Below are 19,443 nucleotides of genomic sequence, written 5' to 3'. Positions count from 1 at the left end.
ATGCGGAGGGAGCCTGGAGTTGGATAACCTTCCCTGCCCCCCACCTGGGGCTCCGTGACCTGGTTTTACACCCCGGATTCCTGCTGCAGTCCATCAGCGTGAAAATCTCACACTGGGGCTTGGATTTGGATCAAGCCGGAGGGAGCCGTGTGGCAGGCGGTGTCTTGTGGAGCATGGGACCATCTGTCGCTGCCCGGTGGCTGCCAGTGCTGAGGTCCCAAGCTCCATCCTGTGACTGAGGCTCCTGCAGCTTCCCCTGGCCCAGGGCCCCTCTGCCTCAGCACTGAGCTGAGAAAACCCCCCTGCTCCGTGCCAGGGGTCCTGAGCTCTGTGGCAGGGAAGGATGCTGCGGTCCCAAGGATCCCAAGCATCCATGGCGCTTGGTTGTTCAGGGGCTGGGGACATCCCCAGCCTGCTGCGCTGTGCGAGTCCCTGAGTACATGCAGGGTGGGCTGGGGTCCGAGGCTGAGCGCTGGCGGGCACCAGCCCCCCTCTCCTTTATATAACCGCCAGCATTAATCCCCTGCAGCTGGGGCTTGGCTCCAGGGAAAAGAATAATCCTGCTGCCAGATCCTCGGCCTCTGCTCAGATTAATGGGCAGGGAGAGCAGCTCAGCTGCCAGCCCGCGGGGCCCTCGCAGCCCGGGTTTGCTGGCCCGAGGCACCTCTGGCGCGGTTCAAAAGGCCTTTTTGTCCTCCGTCTTCCCTGGGGGCTGTATGTGGGTGCACCAGTGGCTGCAGGGGCCGAGTGCCAGCTTGGCCATGCCATGAGGGCAGCTGGGGCTGCCAGTGGGGTCTATTTTTGCCCCTCGGAGCAAGCAGAGCTGTGGGTGGTGGCTGCACCATGGGCACATGTGCCTGGGGGGCCTGGTTCCCCCCCCCCCCCCCCCCGGGGTCTGCACCCTTGCTGGGTGCTGCAGGCAGGGGCAGGGGTTGCTGCCAGCCCAGGGGAGCACAAGTCCAGCCAGGAGGGGTGGCCACCACCCTATGCACCCCCCACCCCACAGCCACCCCCCTGGTCACCCCTCCCTGAAAACCACAGGAGCCACAGCGTTTCCCCATGGGGGCTTTATTGTCTCCGTGGCTTGTGCCCGGGGGGGCAGGGGGAGGGGGTGGCCCTGCACCAGGCCAGCTGGGTGTGGGCTCCCCGAAGGAAAGGAGGGTGCGGGGCCGTGAGCAGGGGATGCAGCAGGGCCAGCCTGGCCCGGGGTGGGGGCTGCCAGTGGGGCATATGGCTTCTCTCCTTCAGTGCTACTGCCGGCAGGGTCCTGCGGCGGGGCCGGGGTGTGCTGGGCGGGGGGCTGCGGCTGAGCTGGAGGGCACCAGGCGGGGGGCTCCCGTGTCTGCCGGGGCCCTCAGCTCTCCTCCTCAGGGACGGGGGCAGCTGCGGGGCTCCTCTCCTCAGTGTCACCTGCGGGCAGGAGCAGGGCCGGGCTGGGGCTGGAGTGCCGCTGCTTGCGCATGAAGGGGAAGATTCTGTGGGCAGAAAGGGGTCAGCGCCGGTGGGGACCACCCCAGCACCCCAGGGGTGCAGCCCCTGCCCTCACCGCTTCTTGGTCTCTGGGGGGATGACAGCCTCGGCCAGGAGGTTCCTGTAGAGCTCCGACTTGAGGAACCGCGGGTAGGAGTCCTGGGTGAGCAGAGGCATCAGGCTCCTGCCCAACCCTGCCCTGCCCTGCCCAGCCCTGCCCTCACCCACCTTCTTCATCAGCATGTAGATGTGCATCTGGGCGTCATCCATCACATAGCGGTGGGGCGTCTTGATGCCCTCCAGCGTCCGCTCCATGGTCTTGCTGTCAATGTTCACCCAGCGCGTGGCCCCAGGAGCCAGGAACTGCCTGGGGAGTCGCAGCCTGTGGTGAGCACCTGGACCCACAGTGGGACGTAGCACCATGATGGCCTGGCCCCCCGCCAAAACCCTTGCCGTGCTGGCACTCACTGGTAGATGGAATCCACAATCTCAGGGATGCGGGACTGCTCCCCGTAGCGCAGTTCCTCACACGCTTCCCAGAAGCTCAGGTTCTCAGCTGGGGAGGGGGACACAGTGTTGGAGATGGGGACGTAGCCCCCAGGCCATCACTGCTGGGTCCACGGCCCAGCCAACTGTGGGGCCAAACCCCCTGGGATGAAGCCAGCTGGTGCAACATGAGGTGGTGGGTCCAGGGAAGCAAGGATGTGGTGGTGGGTCAGGGGGCTGCCAAGATAGCTCAGGCAAGAGGTGCTGGGATGCAGTGGTGTGTTTGGGGATGCCAGGACAAGGCAGTGGATTAGGCGGTACTGGGACATGGTGGTGGTTCTGGAGGCACTGGGACAGGCTGGTGAGTCTGGGAGGTGCTGGGGTGGAATGGTGAGTTTGGGGCTGCTGGTATGGGACAATGAGTCAGGGGGTGTGGGGTTGGGGCCACTCACCACTGAACTCCTTCTTGAGGAAGTCAAGGAGCTGTGCCCGGCCCAGGGGGTCAGTGAGGAGCTCACTGAAGTTGAAGCCCCAGCGCTCCACACGCAGCTTCGTGGGGGTCGGCACCCTGAGGGTGACACCGGCATTGGGGCTGGCAGCAGGCAGCCCATGGCTGCAGCACCCTGTCCTGCAGGTTGGGGTATTGGGGGGGGGGTGGGGATGCTGGCAGCCCCCTGCATGGGCTTACGTGGGGGCATTCATGGTCCAGTACGTGGTGTCATCTGTGATCCAGGGGTTGCTGGGCAGGCAGCCAGACATGATGGGGTCGTGGGGCACGTACTGCTCATTGAACTTGATGTACCTGCCAGGAGTGGTGGCTAGAGGCGGCCAGGGCCACCATTCCACTGCTGCCACCAGCCCCAGCCACCATGGGGACATGGCAGGGACATGCTCGGGCTCTGTGATGACCACGGAGCCTCGGCTGTGCTCTCTGCCGAGGGCGACAGCAGCACACGCGCTGCGGTGCCAGCAGCCAGCCGCAGGGATGCTGGTGCCCCATCGTGCTGACGGGGACCCTGCCCGTGGCTGGGGCAGCCGCCGGCCACTCACCCCTCAAGGCAGATGGAGGACTTCACCCTGGTCCTGGCCATGGCCTTTCTGCAGTACTCGATCTGGGGCCGGCCGCAGGGGAGATGTCAGGTGTGCTTGGCAGCCCATGCCCCCCGGGAGCTGCCCCCGCCCCTCACCCCACTCACCTCCCTCTTGTAGTAATCCATGTTCTTGGTCTGCAAGAGACGCACGGGGCTGGGTGAGGGCATGGCGAGGCTGGGACATCGTGCCCACCAGCCCTGCCCGGTGCCACCCTGGGCAAGGACCCAGGCACCCAGACCCCCTCCTCGCCCTGGCACCCCGTGGCCCGTCCACATGGCCTCCAGCCTCATCCCTACACCCCTCCTGGCTCAGCTGGCACAGCCTGTGAAGTGAACCCCAGCATTGACCCCCACCCCAGCATGGCACCGGCCATGGGTTAGTGACACTTACGTGGGCAGAGGACACAGCACATGGCGCAGAGAAGAGAAAGCAGGTGGTTAGTGAGGATGGGCTGGGCGGGGGGGCTGGGGCAGTGTTAGTGGGGTCACGACATGGGGAAGGGCCTGGCAGGGGCTGTCGCACCCCAGGGTGCCAGGACTCCTAGCAGTGTGGCCACCCCATGGGTACTGGGGTGCTGGCACGGAGGGGTGGCAGGTGCACGGGCAAACACATGGGGACCACACTCCCCTGCCCCTGGGTCAGCTGAGGCAGGGGGACAGGCTGGACACATGGATGTTAGCAGAGCTGGGGTTCCCCCCACCCCCAAATGTGGGCACAGCCTGGGGTAGGACAACCAGGCACCCACTGGGGTTGCTCAGCTCAGCACCCTGGCACAGGTGGGTGGCTGCGCCCTACGCCTGCCAGCAGCTCCGGGGTGCCCGTCCCCCCCACTCACCAGCTGGACGCGGGTGGTGTGGCAGTTCCTGCGCGCCGGGCCCTGCTCCAGCACGTTGGGGGCTCCTGGCTGCAATGAGAGCATCGGGCCAGGTGCTGGCAGGAACCCCTGTGCCCCCCAGCCCTGCTCCCCGGGCCGGGGTCGTGTGTGGTGCCAGTGCCCTGGCCCTCCCTGCCTGCCCAGGGCTGCACCCACCAGCCTGACACCCCCTGCCCACCCCTGCCCCATCCTCACCGGTGGCCGGTTGACGAGCCAGTACGCCTGCTCCTGGCAGTCGATGACGATGCGGTCACCCTTCCGCCGCTGCTTGGCTGCCCTGCCCGTGCAAAGGCAGTGGGGAGGCGTTGGCACCCTGCCTGCCCCAGCACCCAAGGGTGCTCTGTCCCCAGTGGCTCCCCAGGGTGCAGCGGTGCCAGGCCATGTCCGTACTCACCGGAGCTGCTCCCGTGCCTGCATCACCACGAAGTCCCACGTGTGGTTGATCCGCTTGTGCAGGAGGTTGTAGCTGTCCTGGGGAACGGCAACAGTGGTGTCATCCCCGTGGGCACAGCGCGACACCCATCCCCATGCCTGGCTCTGGGTCCTGTGGCTGCTCCAGCACAGGCAGAGCCGGTGCCACCCTGTGGGTGAGCCCCTGCTCCTTGCTGATCTGAGACCCCCCCAGCTCATCACAGGTGGGAGGAGGGCACCACTCACCTTCTCATGCTCGATCAGGTCACCCTGCTTGCGGATGTTCTTCTTGGCCAGGTAAATGGCTGTGAGAGGAGTGGTGGCACCTCAGGGGGAGCCAGGAAGGGGCTGCAGCCTGCAGCGGTGCCAGTGGCACAGTGGCACCTACCGTAGTCCAGCTCCGTGGCCGGCCACTTGGTGCTGGTCCAGAAATAGGGGGTCTGCAGGGGGAGGGGGGAAAAGGCTGAGGTGCAGCGCCCTGGGGTGCCGCAGTGCCCGCACTGCTGGCGGGGCCATACCTGGAAGCGGTAGGGCGACTCGTCTGCCCGCAGCACCAGGCTGCGGGGGTCTTTGAGGGGGTAGATGTATCCATGCTTCACGATGAGGTTGCCAAGGTGCAGCGACTCTGGGGGAGCGGGAGCGGAGGCTGCACAGGGGCTCGGCAGTCCCGGTTGCCCCAGCAGTGCCAGCTGCCCATGCCGGGGCACTCACCCTCCTCGGAGATGCCGTACTTCTGGATGAGCCACTCCACGATGTCATTCCCTGGGGACCAAGGCAGTTAGCAGAGTGCAACAGGGTCCCCCGGATCGGGCATGGGGAGGTTCCTGGGCTGGGGCACCCCAGCACGATGCAGTGGATGCCCAGGGGGTCACGCAGGGTGACGGGGCCCCTGCCAAGGACATGCTGGGCCGCCCGCCCCAGCGAGCGCCCGCCCCGCTCAGCCGATGCATAATTGATCCCAGCTGCAGTGCTGAGCACCCACGGGTGCAGGGAGGCGAGTGGCGTGGGGTGCCACGGGGCTGGGTGCTGGGTGCAGTGCCAGGGCTACCCGGACAGCACCCACATGCCTCCCCCACACCCCATGTGCCTCACAGGGTGCCCAGCTGCGGGGACCCACCTGTCATGGCATGGGGGATGACGGTGATGAGCAGGCGCTGGTTCCTCATCTTGATGCCCATGTCAGGGTCCTGCATGCTGACGATCATCCGCTCCATCTGCCGGGCAAGCGCCTGCCATGCTCAGCCCCTGGCTGGGGGCACCGGGCCTGGGCACAGCCTGACTCCCCCCGCCCCAACCCAGGGCACCCCGTGCTCGGCCCGGGGACAGCCTGGCACCCCGCAGCCAGAGCTGGGGCACCCAGCAGCCAAGCGAGCGTGCGATGCTGGAGGTGCGGGCACCCAGCCCTGGTTTTGGGGAGCGAGCTCTTGCCGGGGCTGTGGCAGTACCCCGGGCAGGGGCTGAGCACGTAGCTCCGGGGCGCTGCCCGTGGGTGTCCCCTTGTGGGGCGGTGCCGGCGTGGTGCCCGCTGTCCCGCCGTGCCCGGCGTGGTGCTGGTACCCGGTCCCCGGCGACCCTGACGCCCGTGCCGCCGGCGGTGCCCGGTGCCGGGTCCCCGATGCCCGCGTTGCCCAGCGCAGTGCCGGTACCCGGTCCCCACGGTCCCAGCACCCGGTCCCCTCGGTACCCGGTCCCCACGGTGCCAGCGCCCGGGCACCGCGGTGCCCGCAGCCCGTGCCGCCTGCGGTGCGCGGTGCGGTGTCCAGCGCGGTGCCCGCTCCCCGTGTGGCCGGTGCCGGTGCCGGTGCCGGTGCCGGTGCCGGTGCCGGTGGGGGCTCACCTTGCGCAGACAGGGCATCTGGAGGCGGGGGTGCCGGCCGCGGGGGCCGCCGATGGTCATCGCGGGCGCGCGCCCCGCGCCGCGCCGCTCCGCCCGGCCCCGCCCCAGCCCCGCCCGACCACGCCCCCCCGGCCCCGCCCCTCCCGGCCCCGCCCCGCGCCCCTCTCCCCCCCCTCCCCTCTTCCCTCCCCCCCCGCGACTGCCGCCGTCTGCGCCCGGCGCCCCGACGGGCACCCCGGAACGCGGCGCCCCCCGGCCCCGGGACCTGCCCTCGCCCTGCCCACGGGTCCCACGGACCGGCCCCGCCGGGACCCGGCCCCCGCAGCCCGCGCCTCCGGGACAGCGGCTCTGCCGGCCGGCTCGGGGGAGCGCGGGGCTGGCCCCGGGCCCCGGGGGGTGCCCTGGCTGAGCCGGTGGGCTGCCGGGTGCGGGCGGGGGGGAAAGGCTGTGGCTGTTGGAACGGCTGTGCGGGCAGGGCGTGGGCAGGGTGCAGGCAGGGTGTATGCGGGGTGTATGCAGGGTGCAGGCAGGGTGTATGCAGGGTGCAGGCAGGGTGCAGGCAGGGTGTATGCAGGGTGCCGGCAGGGCGTGGGCAGTGCGGAGTGAAGTGCGGGCGGGGTGCGGGCAGGGTGTAGACAGCGCGTTCGGGGTAGAGGCAGGGTGGACGAGGTGCTGGCAGGCTGCGGGCAAGGAGCGGGCAGGGTGCGGGCAGCGCGGCCCGGGTGCTTGCCGGGTGCGGGCAGGGAGCGGGCAGCGCGGGCGGGCGCTGCGCGGGCGCGCACGGCGGATGAGCTCACTGCAGTCTCGCCGCCCATGAGCGGCGGGGCTGGAGCCGCCCGGCGCCGAGGGGCGGGGGCGGGCGGGGGCGGGCAGCGGAGCCGCCGCGTCTGCGGGAGCCGCCGCCGCCGCCCCGCCGGGCAGCGCCGGGGAGCGCAGCGGGGAGCGCCGGGGGAGCGCGGCGGCGGGGAGCGCAGCGGAGCAGCCGGCACCGCCGAGCGCGGCGGCAGCGGGCGGGAGGAGCGCGGCCGCGGGCCCCGGCGGAGCCGCCGACAGCGGCAGAGCCGCGCCCCGGGCCCCGGCAGCGGCCGCCCCGCCCGGCCCCGGGGGCGCCGGGCCCGGCCCGGCCATGCTCGGCCTGGATGTGTGCGAGGCCGGCGGGCAGCTGCTGGAGCTGCTCTGGCTGGCGTTGTGCTACCGAGGTGAGCGGCGGCGGGCCGGGGGAGCGCGGCCCCGCAGCGGGAGGCCGTCGCCCGGGTGCCCCGGGGGCGAGCATCGCCTGGGGGCGGGGGGGTGGGGTGGGCATCGCCCCGGGGGGAGCCCGGCCCCGGCGCCCCGGCAGGTGAGCGTCATCCCGGGCACCAGGTGCGCTCCGGAGTGAGCCTCACCCCAGGCCCCGGGGCACGGGGGGGACCACCCAGCCGCCCCCCCTCCCCCCCCCCCCCCCCGCCACCTCGCAGCCCGGCCTGGGGCACCCGGCGCACACCGCCCTGTACCCTGCCACCCGTGCGGGGCTGGGCGAGCGCGTCCCTGGGCTGGCAGCCAGCGTGGCCGGCTGCTGCACGCTGCCGTGACAGCCGGGCACCCCGGGGTGCAGGGCCTCTGCCTTTGCTGGGGGCCCGGAGGTGCAGCAGGGCCATCGCTCTGCGCCCTGGTCACCGCCACTGCCCCAGGGACTGGCGCAGCTGGCCCTGCTGCCTGGGGGCTGAGCGTGGTGGCCCCTGCCCTGGGCTGTGCACCCCACATGTCCCCGGGGACGGGGTTTCCAGCGGCTTGGGGAGCACAGCGCTTGCAGTCAGAAGGGCAACAGGCATGGGGGGGCGATGCAGTGCGCAGGGCAGAGCCAGTGGCCGTGGGGACATCACCCGTCCCTGTGCCCCCCACAGCCTGGCACCCACCGGAGCCGCTCTTTGCCCCAGAGCTGTGCTTTTTTCCCTGCAGCCGCTGACAGTTTGGGTTTGGGGTGGGAGATGGGGCTGGTGGCTGCCCAGCGGGGCTGGAGGGGGCCACGGGGTGGTGACAGGGACCTCTCCAGGTGATGGGGCACAAAGGGTGCCTGCGGGCCGCAGTGGGCTGCAAACACCCCCCAGACTGTGCGCACCACGTAGGCACCATCTCGTCTCGCTCCATGACCGTGCGGAAATGCAGCCGGTGGCAACGCCTCGGGTCTCAGCTGTGCCACTGGCCTCTGGGGACACGGAGCCTGGCAGTGTCCCCACGTCCCTGAGCAGGGCGACAACTTGGCTGCCCCACGGGAGGATTGCCCACATCTGTCCGTGCCATGTCCCAGCTCAGCCACCCCCTGCCCACCAGTGCCTTTGTGTCACAAGGCAGGGGGTGTCCCCCAGGGTGTCCCCGGGGCGGCGGGACTCCCACTGCCTGTCCCCTGCAGACATCATGGCTGACAAGGAGGGGGTGACGCTGTCGCTGGAGGAGGAGGAGGATGCCGACGTGGCCCTGGCATACAAGACACCGGAGAAGAAGAGCCTGCAGGAGATCCAGGAGCTGGACCCAGGGGACGAGAGCCTGAGGAAGTACAAGCAGGCGCTGCTGGGTGCCATCCCTGCTGCTGTGGGTAAGGCTGGGGGCTGCCCGCTGGGGCTGGGCACCCTGGCACCCCGGCACCCCAGCCAGGTGATGCAGCCCTCAGCAGGTGCAAGGAGCTCAAGCGTCCCCAGCACCCGTGGGGCATCCCCAGCAGGGAGGGCGCATCCCAGCTGGCATCGCCTGTGGGTGTTGCCTCTGCCCCCCACCTGCGCGGAGACCCCGGTATCCCCCTGCTGACATGGCTGCCCGGGGACCCCGGTTGCCTTGGTTACGGGATCACTGCTGCAGTTTCCATAGGAACGGTTACAAGGGACCAGGAAATTCATTGGGATGACAGAGACTGAGCAAGCAGCCACCGAGGCCCGGGGTGGCACAGCTGTCGGTGCCCAGACGGTGCCCCCCGCTCTCCATGACACCCACAGCAGCCACCCCAGGCTGGTGCTGCCCTCGGTGTCTGTGGGGCCTGGGCCAGGCTGGGGTGCTCTACGGGCCCAGCACCCTGGTGTGCTGGCTGATGGGTGCATGACAGCTTGGGGGGATGGTGTGCAAGCTGGTGAGGTGGGTGCAAACCAGTGGGGTGCATGAGGCGTGCATGGCACGTGTGCACACTGATGGGGTGCAAGTGGGCTGGTGGGGGTGCAACCTGCTGATGGGGTGCAGGTTGGGCTGTTGAGGTGCAGTTAGGCCAGTGCCCTCCTTGATAGATCCTTTGCCTGCCTCCTCCTCTCCACCCACCCTTGGCCCGCTCCCGAGCCAGGGAGCATTGCACCCCGGGAGATACCTGTGGCTGGGTCCTTTTAAATGTGGTCTTACCCCAAAGGCGTCGATGCTCAGGCTGGGGCTGGCCTGAGATGCCCCTGGTCTCCTGCACCCTGCCTGGGCTGCCAGGCGCTCGCCGGCTCCTATCACCCCCACCATGGGCACTGTGGCCCTTCATGCCGTTTAGGGGGCGTGGGCAGCCCCAAAGTGCCGGTGGTGGTGGGCTGGGTGTGGGTGGGTAAGGTCTGCACCCTGCCGTTTGTCCCTAGATGCCAGCGTGCCTAACGTGCAGGTGACGAGGCTCACCCTGATGTGCGAACAGGCGCCAGGGCCCATCACCATGGACTTGACAGGTGAGCAGTGGGGGCACTGATGGGAGGAGGAGGAGGGGGAGGAGGAAAGGGTGCCAGGCTCATGGGTCATCTCCCCACGCAGGAGACCTGGAGGTGCTGCAGGGCCGGGCCTTCGTGCTGAAGGAGGGGGTGGACTACAGGGTGAAGGTGTCCTTCAAGGTGAGGCGGGCGCATGGTGCCCTGTGCCCACTGGCTGGGCACAGCCCTGCTACCCTCACACCCTGGGGTCCCTGCTCCCCATGGGTCCCTTTTCCCATGTGTCCCTATCCTGCGGGGTCTCTCCTGCCACCCATGGGTTCCCTGCTGCCCCAGGGTCCCTGCCACCTGGGGTCCCTTCTGCCCTGGAACCTTTGCCCCCCCCCCTTCACACTCGGGGTCCGTGCCCGTCTGGGAGTCCTGGCCCACCCTGGGGTCCCTGCCCTCCTGGGTCCCTGCCACCCTGGGAATCCTTGCTGCCCTCAGCATCACTGACACCCCAGGGTCCCTGCCACCCCGGGGTCCTTACCGCTCTTGGAGGTCCATGCCACCCCTGGGTCCCTGCTCCTCTCAGGGGTTCCAGCCACATTGGGTCCCTGCCTTTCCCAGAGGTCCCTGCCCCTTCCAGGGGTCCTTGCCCCTCTTGGGGGTCCCTGCCACCCTTGATCCTGCTCAATGCCCAATCCTGCCCAAGCAGCTGGATCGTGGGGGGTGTGCAGGATGGGGCTTTAGAGGTGGGTCCCCAGGGTGGGGGGCACCAAGCCATGGGGAGGACCCATGGCGCTCCTGCCCTCTGCCCGCAGGTGAACAGGGAGATCGTCTGCGGGCTGCGGTGCCTGCACCTCACCTACCGCCGGGGCCGGCCCGGTGAGTGGGGCTGGAGGGCCAGGGTGGTGGCGGGGGGGCTGTGCTGCCCCGGCCCCGCTCACCCATCCCCCTTCTCCCCTTCTCACCCAGTGGACCGCGACGTCTTCATGGTGGGCAGCTACGCGCCGCGAGCTGAGGAGTACGAGGTGGTGACACCGGCGGAGGAGGCGCCGCGGGGCTGGCTGGCACGGGGCTCCTACCGCGTCCGCTCCCTCGTCACTGATGATGACAAGACGGAGCATCTCTCCTGGGAGTGGGGCCTCTGCATAAAGAAGGCCTGGGAGGACTGACCCCCGCCACCCGCACCCCAGTTCCCCCCCCGCCAGCTCGGGGGTGCGGTGCCTGCCATCCCAGGGGACACCTCACCAGCACTGCTGCGCTCACCCCGGTCGTGTGAAGGGTGGTGGTGGGGGGTCCCTTAGTGGGCAGGTGCCCACGGTCGTGGTCTTCGCAACCAAAGTTATTTTTAATTGCTGTTTTTTTTTAAATACTGATGTCCGCCTGGTCCCTGCGGCGTCCCCATTGCTGGGGCCGGGGCCATGACCCTGCCGTGGCGGCACTGTGCTCAGCTGCCCGCCCGGTTGCAGGCTGTGCTCTTCCATCGCCATTAAACCCTACAGACTGGTCTCTTACTGGTGTGTCCGTGCCCCCATCACTTCTGCCCGTCCCCCCTTTTCCCTGTCACTATCCTGCTGACAGGGCTGGGTCCCACTGTGGGGATGGGCGGCTGGAAAACAGCCACCTGGTCCGGCTGCCTTATCGGCGGTGCTGAGCAGCCAGTAGCGGAGAGCCACGAGCCCCAGGGGACTGGCACCACCCGCCCTGGGGCCCTTATCTGGGTCCTCTCCCCCTGGGTGCCGGTTTTGGCGACAGCGGCAGCACCATGTGGGGCTGTGGGACCTGGCTGGTTTGGCTGCTGATGCTGTCATCGGCCTGGCTGGGCCCGGCATTGGGGGGCGAGGAGGAGGATGGGGAGGTGGTGGAGGAGGAGGAGACGCTCTCCGATGAGCTCAGGGAGGAGGATGGCATCCTGGTGCTCCACGAGCACAACTTTGCTCGTGCCCTGAGTGAGCACCGGCTGCTGCTGGTGAAGTTCTGTAAGTGTCCCCCTGACGTGGGCAGGGCATATGTGGGGCAGGGAATATGGGTAGGGGGTACAGGCTGGGGGCGTGCATGTGGGCAGAAGCAGATGCATGGGCAGGGGCACAGGTAGCGACATGGGTGCAGAATGGGCCACAGGGTGGGGGTGGGAATGGGGCAGGGGCATGGGTACAGGCAGGGGTAAGGCTGTGTCTCAGAGGGGCAGCAGGGGCACAGCACGTTGCAGGGCAGGGACATGGGGCAGGGGCTTCAGGCATGGGATGGGGGCAGGGACACAGGCAGAGGCATGAGGTGGGGGGGACACGTAGCAGAGACATGGGACATGGCAGGGACATGGGGCAGGGACACACGGTGGGGGTGAAGGACATGGGCCATGGCACAGGGGACACAGGCAGGAGCATGCACTGAAGCCCACCAGGCTTGCGCAGCATTTATGTGCCCTGGCCTCCTCTCAAGCCCACCCTAGGGACCAGGAACAGCCCAAAGCTGTCCCTACTGCTGATGCTGTCCCCTGCCTGCAGATGCACCATGGTGTGGGCATTGCCAGCAGTTGGCCCCCGCCTTTGCCCGAGCGGCCACCACGCTGAGGAATGAGTCCAGCCCAGTGCGGCTGGGCAAGGTGGATGCCACAGTACAGGCAGCCCTGGCCAATGAGTTTGGCATCACCTCCTACCCCACGCTTAAGCTCTTCTGCGATGGCAACCGCACCCACCCCCTCGCCTACACCGGTAGGGCTGTGGCACCATGCAATGGCCATGGCACCCATCATGGGGGACACTGTGACGGATGCTGGGGCAGGCTGGCGTGCAAGGATGGGTGGCAGGGGGTGATGGTGAGAGGGGTGGCAATGTCCTGATGGGGTTTGCAAGGTGGTGATGGTGGGCAGGTGACAGCACGACGATGGTGCATGGTGATGGCAGGCAGTGCCACGCTGGTGATGGCAGGTGGGTGGCCGGGGCTGATGGCACAGGGAGGGGTACCTGGCGAGGGGTGGCTGGGGTGATGGCGGGGGCCCCGTTCTGTGTGCTAGGACGCATGGACGCTGAAGGCATTGTGCACTGGATGCGGCGTCGGGCCGGCCCCAGTGCCACGCTGCTGCAGGACACCGACACCGCTGCTGCCTTCGTTGGCTCCCAGGACTTGGTGGTCGTTGGTTTCTTCAAGGTGGGCTGGGGCGGGTGGGGGCCAGATCCAGGCCGTGGCTGTGGCTGCTCATGGGGTGGCCCTGCAGGACCTGGGGAGCGAGGCGGCTCAGGTGTTTTATGAGGTAGCCAGTGAGGTGGTGGACATGCTTTTCGGCGTGGCTGAGGCAGCCGAGCTCTTCCAGGAGTACGGGCTGTCGGCTGACACCATCTGCCTCTTCAAGAAGGTGAGGGGGTGGTGAAGGGGTGGCGGGGCCATCCTGGTTCCCCACTCCCAGCCCTCACTGGCCCCTGCCCCGGCAGTTTGACGAGGCACGGACAGACTTCCCTGTAGACCTGGAGCGGGGGCTGGATGTGGCTGAGCTCACCCAGCTGCTCCGTGTCCACAGCCTGGAGCTGGTGATGGAGTTCACCAATGAGGTACAGCCTGGCTGCAGCCCTGTCCCATCCCTGCAGGGGCCATGGCCCCTGGCCCTCACCCTCCTCCTGCTCCCCAGACCTCCAATCAGATCTTCGGTGCCAAGATCCCCCATCACATGCTGCTCTTCCTCAACAAGTCATCGTCAGCGCAGCTGGCGCTGCGGGATGGCTTCCGGGCGGCTGCAGGTGCCTTCCGGGGCAAGGTGAGGTGGTCCCATGGTGGGGACATGGCAGGTGGCCGCAGGGCACCCTGGCAACAGTGCTGCCTGTACCCAACCCAGGTGCTCTTCGTGGTGGTGGATGTGACTGGGTATGGCGCCGACGTCCTGCCCTTCTTCGGCCTGACGCCCACTGATGCCCCCACCCTGCGCCTAGTCAAGATGGAAAACAACCGCAAGTACCGGATGGACCAGGACACCTTCTCGGGCACAGCCATACACACGTTCATCCAGGCAGTGCTGGATGGCAAGGTGAAGGTGAGTGATGCGGCACCGTGCCAGTCAGCACCAAGAATGCTGCCTTGTGGTGAGCAGTGGGCTGTTAACTCTGAAGCCTAATGATGGCAGTTGTGCGGTGGACACCAGCCACCTGCTCGCTGATGCTTGTGCTGCCAGGCCTGAGGATTTGGGGGGGGCTGTTATGGAAAAGGAGGCAGGAGACCATTGATGTGAAGATGCACAGAGCTGGGATGGTGGAAGAGGTGGCTCGAAAGGCAGCACAGGAGCACCCCTGGCTGCAGGCTGGGGGCCCCTGTCCCCATCCCGTGCTGTGCCCCATGGGGCCCTGGGACCACTCGCCCCAGGCTGTGGCCACCCCGGCTGTCCCTGCAGCCCCACCTGCTGAGCGCGGAGCCCCCTGAGGACTGGGACACACGGCCCGTTAAAGTTCTGGTGGGGAAGACCTTCGAGCAAGTGGCATTTGATGAGACCAAGAATGTCTTTGTCAAGTTCTGTAAGTGCCAGGGCCGCCTGTGACCCTCCCCGAGCTCTGCACAGGGCTCAGCCCCTACCCTAACAGCCCACAGCCCTGTCCCCAACCCCTTGCCCAGGGGATGCCACACCCTGGCCCCAGCAGAGCCCTGGTCCCCGGGCTTGTACTCCAGCACCGTGCCTCCCGCAGACGCACCGTGGTGCTCCCACTGCCAGGCGATGGCGGCTGCCTGGGAGGAGCTGGGTGAGCGCTACAAGGACCATGGGGACATCGTCATTGCCGAGTTGGATGCTACGGCCAATGAGCTGGAGAACATCACCATCAATGGCTTCCCCACCCTGCACTACTTCCCCGCAGGGCCAGGCAGGAAGGTAGGTGGGGGCACGTGCGGGGCCACCCCGGCTCTGCCAGCACTCCTCGTCTCCCTTCCATCCCGTGGCTCCAGATGGTTGAGTACAAGAGCACCCGAGACGTGGAAACCTTCTCCAAGTTCCTGGAAAATGGGGGGACGCTGCCTGAGGAGCCACCTGCGGTGAGTGAGGTCCCTCGACCCCAGGGCCAGGGACCCCTGCCCACCCCAGGGCAGCTTCCAGCCTTCGCTGGGCAGGGGGACAGATCCTGTGGGATGGGGACAGGCACAGGCTGTGTGCCTGTCCATGCCTCACTGCTGCCTTCTCCAGGTGCCCAAGACCCCTGAGAACAGCACAGGCAGGGAGGAGCCGAGTCCGCTCGGGACAGCCGAAACCCGGGATGAACTGTGAGCCCTGTCCGCCTCAGGCTCATGCTATAAACAACCTGGAAATGGTGCAGGCTCTGCTCTGTGTCTGTGGCTCCCCAGCATGTCTTCGGGAGCACTGTGCATCTTGGGGGCACAGCAGGGCTGGTGGGTGCCACAACAGGCAGAGCCCCCACGGCCAGCTGAACCCGGGGCGGGTGCTGCAAGGGGCCCGCTGCCTCCCCAGGGGGTGCTGAGCCAGCACGGCCCTGTGTGTGCCATGGCACTTGTCCTGGAAACTCTGCAATTACATGGCGAGGACATGGCTCTGGGGGGGACCTCAGCGGTCTCCATGCTGGCCCTCATGCCGGGCTGCCGGGGTGCAGGTGATGAAGGGACCAGTGACGGTCTCTCCTTTGTGGCTCCCAGGCAGCCCTCCTGCCCCAGGCCTGGGCTTCACAACCGCGTACCAGCCCCAGGAGATGCTGTCACAGCCAGGGAAGGCAAAAAGAGCCCAACACAGGGCTCCACACACTCCTCTTAAGCCTGGCTCACAGCCTCTGGGACCACCCAGTATCCCCTCCAACCCCTGGCACCATCTCCTCTCCCCTGGGCCTGCTGCTCCCAGACCATGGGTGATTCCTCCAGGGGCAATGCCTTGGTCCCTGTATCTGCCCGGCCACCCCTCGAGGGAGCCCACGGCTGCCGCAGCCCTGCCACGTGCCCAATCCTGCGGGCCAGAGCAGGGCCATTTGCCTGACCTGTCCCATCCTCTGGCTGCCCCCGCCAGCTGCCAGGGGCCCGGGTGCCTGCTCCGCAGGGAAGGAAGAAACCAGCAGGTAGTGGGATGTGGGGTTTTATTTCATTTTATCCAAGTACCTTTGAAAAGATCATTGTACAAGTCAGCACATGAGAATGCAGAGGAGACATCGCCGGGGCTGCGCGGCCGCTTTACATATTTACAGGGGACCCCCTGAGAAAAAAAGGGGGGGAGATGGCAATCCCAGGCATGTTAACAACCTCACCAGACACAACACCATCAGAAAGTAAAAAAAAAAAAGGGGGGGGGGGGGGGAATGCTCATAACGCTGTTCCTGGGCTGAAAACAATTGCAGATTTTGCTGGACTTCACGTAGTGTATAGGCAAGTCACAGAACCGTGTTTTAAAGGCACTCGGTGACACATACAACAGGCTGAGTTGCATCCTGGCGCGGTGCACAGGGTCCCCGGCAGCTCCAACACGCTGCTGCGGCTGAGAGCAGCGCTGGGCAGGTTGAGAACCCACGTGGAAACCCCCGGGCTTCGGGGGCCACCCCAGTTTCTGTGGTCAGGCGAGGGCTGGTCTCTGAAGGACCCAGTCTCTGCAGAGCCTCTGCAGAGCCACGGCTGCACCGGAGCAGGGCAGGGCCTGGGCTGGGGGACAGGCAGGGCCAAGGGCAGGGTGGTGGGAGCGCTGGCGCAGCCCCCAGCTTTCTTGCGTCCGAGTAAGCCCAGGAGGCTTCCCAGGGTGCCGGCTGCCCCGCTGGGTGAACCTGGCCCTACACGAGCCCCACAACCTGCCGTCAACAACCCCCCTGGCTCTTGGCAGTAGGCTGCAGTGCCTTCATGCTGCCTCCCCTGAGACACGGAAGCTGACAAAAGATGCAGGACTCATAAAAAGACATTTTTTTTGTCCTCACCTTTAGTGTCTAATCAGCTTCCTCCCCTACTACGTTCCTCTTAAAAGAGTCCCCTGACCAAAGCTGGAGCTTGGCACCAGGGGCCTGGGCACGTCTGCGCCAGGCACATGGGTGCCAGCCCTCTGCAGAACTGCAGCACCCTCCTAGGAAGCGAACCCTTCTCCAGGGCACACGGGGCAGGGGATGAGTGCGCAGGCCGTGGGATGCCAGCACCCAGCCTGCCGCCCTGGCTCCGAGCTGGTCCTCGTGCTGCAGGAAGCCCCCAGCCCCAAGAGCTGGGACCGACCCTTCCATCCCTCAGGGATTTACTCGGTTGCAAGAAAGCTCAGGAGGTAAATAAAAACATCCTACCACGTCCAGCAGCTGGGACTGCCAGTGAGGCGAGAGACTGACTCATTCCAAATGGCTCAATAATCTTCGGAGGTGAGCTGGGACCACAGCACCTCCAGAGTGGGGCTGCCCCTTCCACGCCGGTGGGGGGGAGAGTGGCTCTGCCCTGGCAGTGCTCCGAAGCCATCCACACCGGGGGGGCCAGGGCAGGGTGCCGTGAAAGCGAGGAGCAGACGGAGTCTGGCGGATGGCTGTACACTTTGGGCGAGTTCTGCAGTACCTGTGTTTTACATTTACATAAGAGCACTGTGACATTGGAAATATTTTCCTTTTATTACAATATATCAAAAATATGCAGCTTTAGTAAACAAGGTCATATTACACTTTCTAATGCACTGTACAATGCTACATTACACTTATATTCGGTATGGAGAGGGAGCCCAGGCTCCCACTGGCATGCTCATGGGTTGGTGTCCACCGCCAACCTGGAGCTTGCCCAGGTCCATGCTGGAGCAGGCTGCTGCCCTCTGCCCTGGGCTCGCCTGGTGCCCGTGGCAGTAGCACCACCAGCATTCGCCACAGGCCCTCTCCTCCGGTCCCAGAGTCTTTCACAGTCCTGTCCTCATGCCTCGGCAGCCCTGGAGCTTAGTCGATCTTCTCCACCTTCCCGATGATCTTCTCTTCGAAGATGGGCAGGATGGTGTCATCCTCCCGCACCTCCTCAAAGACCACACCACAGTCAAACTCGTCACTCACTTTTTTAAAGTAATACCTGAAAAACCAGAAACATGGGGGCAGAGAAGAAAAAAAAACAGGTGAATGGTCATGGGCACCACAGTCCCCAAACCTGGGTACAGGCCTTCCATGGCCATGAGGTCGTGGTGCATGGGGAGCTCCCCCAGACATGGAGGCAACTGGGGCCGCACTTGTGCCCCTGCCCTCACCCAGTGAGCAAAAAAAAAGTGGTCAGGATCCATGCTGGTACATTCAGGAGCTCCAGCCCTGAATCCAAGCCCATTCACAGCTCTGTCAAAAGCAGTAGCTGGAGGCACCCATGTTGGTGGAGCATTTCTAGGCAGGCTTTCCCATGACAGCTCCTACTTGGAAGGGGGAACGTGGAGAGCTACACACCCCATGCCTGGCTGCTTTGGGACTCTGGCTGGACCCAACCTCCCTGTCCTCACTGGAGTAAATTTTGGGAGGAGCCAAAATGGCTCTGGAAATTGGAGGGTTTCCCATAGCACCACTGAGCACCACCGGCTGATGCTGCTCCTCACCAGTCCAGGACCCTGCAGGGTCCCTGCAGGGCAGCTCAGCAGCTTCTGTTGAAGGTGCAAACCATGATGCAGGACATTTCTGCTACAAAACCCAATCTCCCTTGTCCCTGTAACCTGCCTCTTCAACAGCCAACCTTGGCTGTGCTGCAACATCCCCAGTGCAGCATGCCCTGTGGGAGCCCTCCTGGAAGGCTCCAGGACCTCCCTGACCTACCTCCACCATGCTCCTTCACCTTGGAGGGGGCAACACTGCTGTGTCCTGGCAGCGGCATCTGCCAGGGGTCACTGACAGTCTGCTGGCACCATAACCGCATGCAGGGAGCAGCCCTTACCTGTAGTTCCCTTTCTTGGTCAGCAGCTCCTTGAACTGTCCCAGTGTCACCACACGCCCTTTGACGAGGGTGCGGTAAGGGATGGGCTCTCCGCAGAAATAGTAAGCGACCACAATGTTCTCGCACGGCTGGGATGCGCCGCTGCCTGGTCTCTTCTGGGGCTTCAACCTGCCATGTAAAAATACAAGCGACCTGCTGAGTATCAGCCCACCTGCCAGCCCATCTGCAGAGCCTGGATGGAGATGCTGAATTAACACACAGGGCCCTCAGCAGCATCCTTTGCTCCAACCACCAGCTCTCTTGACACACAGCTGCATGCCGAGGCCAGTGAAGGAGTGAACAGCACTTGGAAAGACTGGATGGCAGCTACAAGGAAGGCGCAGGTTCTAGCTTAGCCCCTTTATGCTGAAGAAATCCGTCCCTAGGTTTTGAGAGGGGATGGCCCTTCCCGCAGCACCGCCAGCCTGGGGAGTCATCAGTAAGCTCTGGGCAAGGCAGAGCATCCCAAGCCCATGGCAGCAGCCCCACGTCACCATCAGCACACTCCTGGTGCGCACCGAACACGCAGGGCTGGATGCGCGCCTGGGGACAATAACGCAAACACTGCTCAGACTGCTCTGGATTATTGCCGCTGTGGCCAAAATAGCTCAGCGCAGCTTTCTGCTGACCTACATCTCCAGGGCTGTGCAGACAGGACTGCTCCTGCTCCCCGCGGCTTCCCTGGGCACCCCTCCCAGCTGTAGATGGAGGTTGGAGGGGATGGAGCTCCCAGCGGGATGTGCCCCAGAGGCTTTGCTGCCCGTCCCATCTGTGCAGGGTGGCAAGGCAGCCGCCATCCCCAAAACCTC

The 19,443-nt window shown here is 66.1% G+C and overlaps 4 protein-coding genes across 5 annotated transcripts in view; 2 read left to right on the top strand and 2 right to left on the bottom strand.

Moving 5' to 3' along the window:
• Nucleotides 1–1,354: 1,354 nt before the first annotated feature.
• On the bottom strand, nucleotides 1,355–6,230 carry RGS11 (regulator of G protein signaling 11). Its single transcript, XM_075718697.1, has 17 exons — nucleotides 6,171–6,230; nucleotides 5,451–5,547; nucleotides 5,045–5,095; nucleotides 4,852–4,958; nucleotides 4,722–4,773; nucleotides 4,580–4,638; nucleotides 4,317–4,393; nucleotides 4,118–4,199; nucleotides 3,884–3,952; nucleotides 3,153–3,182; nucleotides 3,007–3,068; nucleotides 2,645–2,758; nucleotides 2,409–2,524; nucleotides 1,939–2,026; nucleotides 1,699–1,837; nucleotides 1,547–1,629; nucleotides 1,355–1,475 (listed from the first exon to the last, which is right to left on the bottom strand). Exons 1-17 carry the CDS (start codon nucleotides 6,228–6,230, stop codon nucleotides 1,355–1,357), a joined length of 1,407 nt encoding a protein of 468 aa, XP_075574812.1.
• A 753-nt stretch (nucleotides 6,231–6,983) lies between these two features.
• ARHGDIG (Rho GDP dissociation inhibitor gamma) lies at nucleotides 6,984–10,959 on the top strand. Its single transcript, XM_075718395.1, is given in 8 exon segments — nucleotides 6,984–7,188; nucleotides 7,191–7,226; nucleotides 7,229–7,369; nucleotides 8,560–8,742; nucleotides 9,743–9,826; nucleotides 9,909–9,985; nucleotides 10,606–10,669; nucleotides 10,760–10,959. Coding segments are annotated over 8 exon segments (990 nt in total).
• A 593-nt stretch (nucleotides 10,960–11,552) lies between these two features.
• On the top strand, nucleotides 11,553–15,023 carry PDIA2 (protein disulfide isomerase family A member 2). Of its 2 annotated transcripts, none has more exons than XM_075718394.1 (11): nucleotides 11,553–11,766; nucleotides 12,292–12,498; nucleotides 12,801–12,934; nucleotides 13,002–13,139; nucleotides 13,216–13,332; nucleotides 13,410–13,535; nucleotides 13,614–13,808; nucleotides 14,163–14,283; nucleotides 14,452–14,633; nucleotides 14,708–14,791; nucleotides 14,943–15,023. In XM_075718394.1, the coding sequence occupies exons 1-11, from the start codon at nucleotides 11,553–11,555 to the stop codon at nucleotides 15,021–15,023; spliced, it is 1,599 nt and encodes a 532-aa protein (XP_075574509.1). The 2 variants fall into 2 exon arrangements, with proteins under 2 accessions (XP_075574509.1, XP_075574508.1); XM_075718393.1 differs by having other exon boundaries at nucleotides 14,708–14,794.
• A 2,272-nt stretch (nucleotides 15,024–17,295) lies between these two features.
• AXIN1 (axin 1) overlaps nucleotides 17,296–19,443 on the bottom strand; it is a 79,851-nt gene continuing 77,703 nt past the window's right edge. The window contains exons 9-10 of the mRNA XM_075718333.1: nucleotides 18,596–18,763; nucleotides 17,296–17,758 (exon numbers count right to left, since the gene is read on the bottom strand). Coding sequence (XP_075574448.1) covers nucleotides 17,632–17,758; nucleotides 18,596–18,763 — 295 coding nt within the window. The 3' untranslated portion in view covers nucleotides 17,296–17,631. The remainder of the gene's footprint in view (nucleotides 17,759–18,595; nucleotides 18,764–19,443) is intronic.

Source organism: Pelecanus crispus, chromosome 11, assembly GCF_030463565.1.
Source record: "Pelecanus crispus isolate bPelCri1 chromosome 11, bPelCri1.pri, whole genome shotgun sequence".
In the NCBI taxonomy this organism is placed as follows: Eukaryota; Metazoa; Chordata; class Aves; order Pelecaniformes; family Pelecanidae; genus Pelecanus; species Pelecanus crispus.
This window is presented reverse-complemented; position numbering and strand designations above follow the sequence as displayed.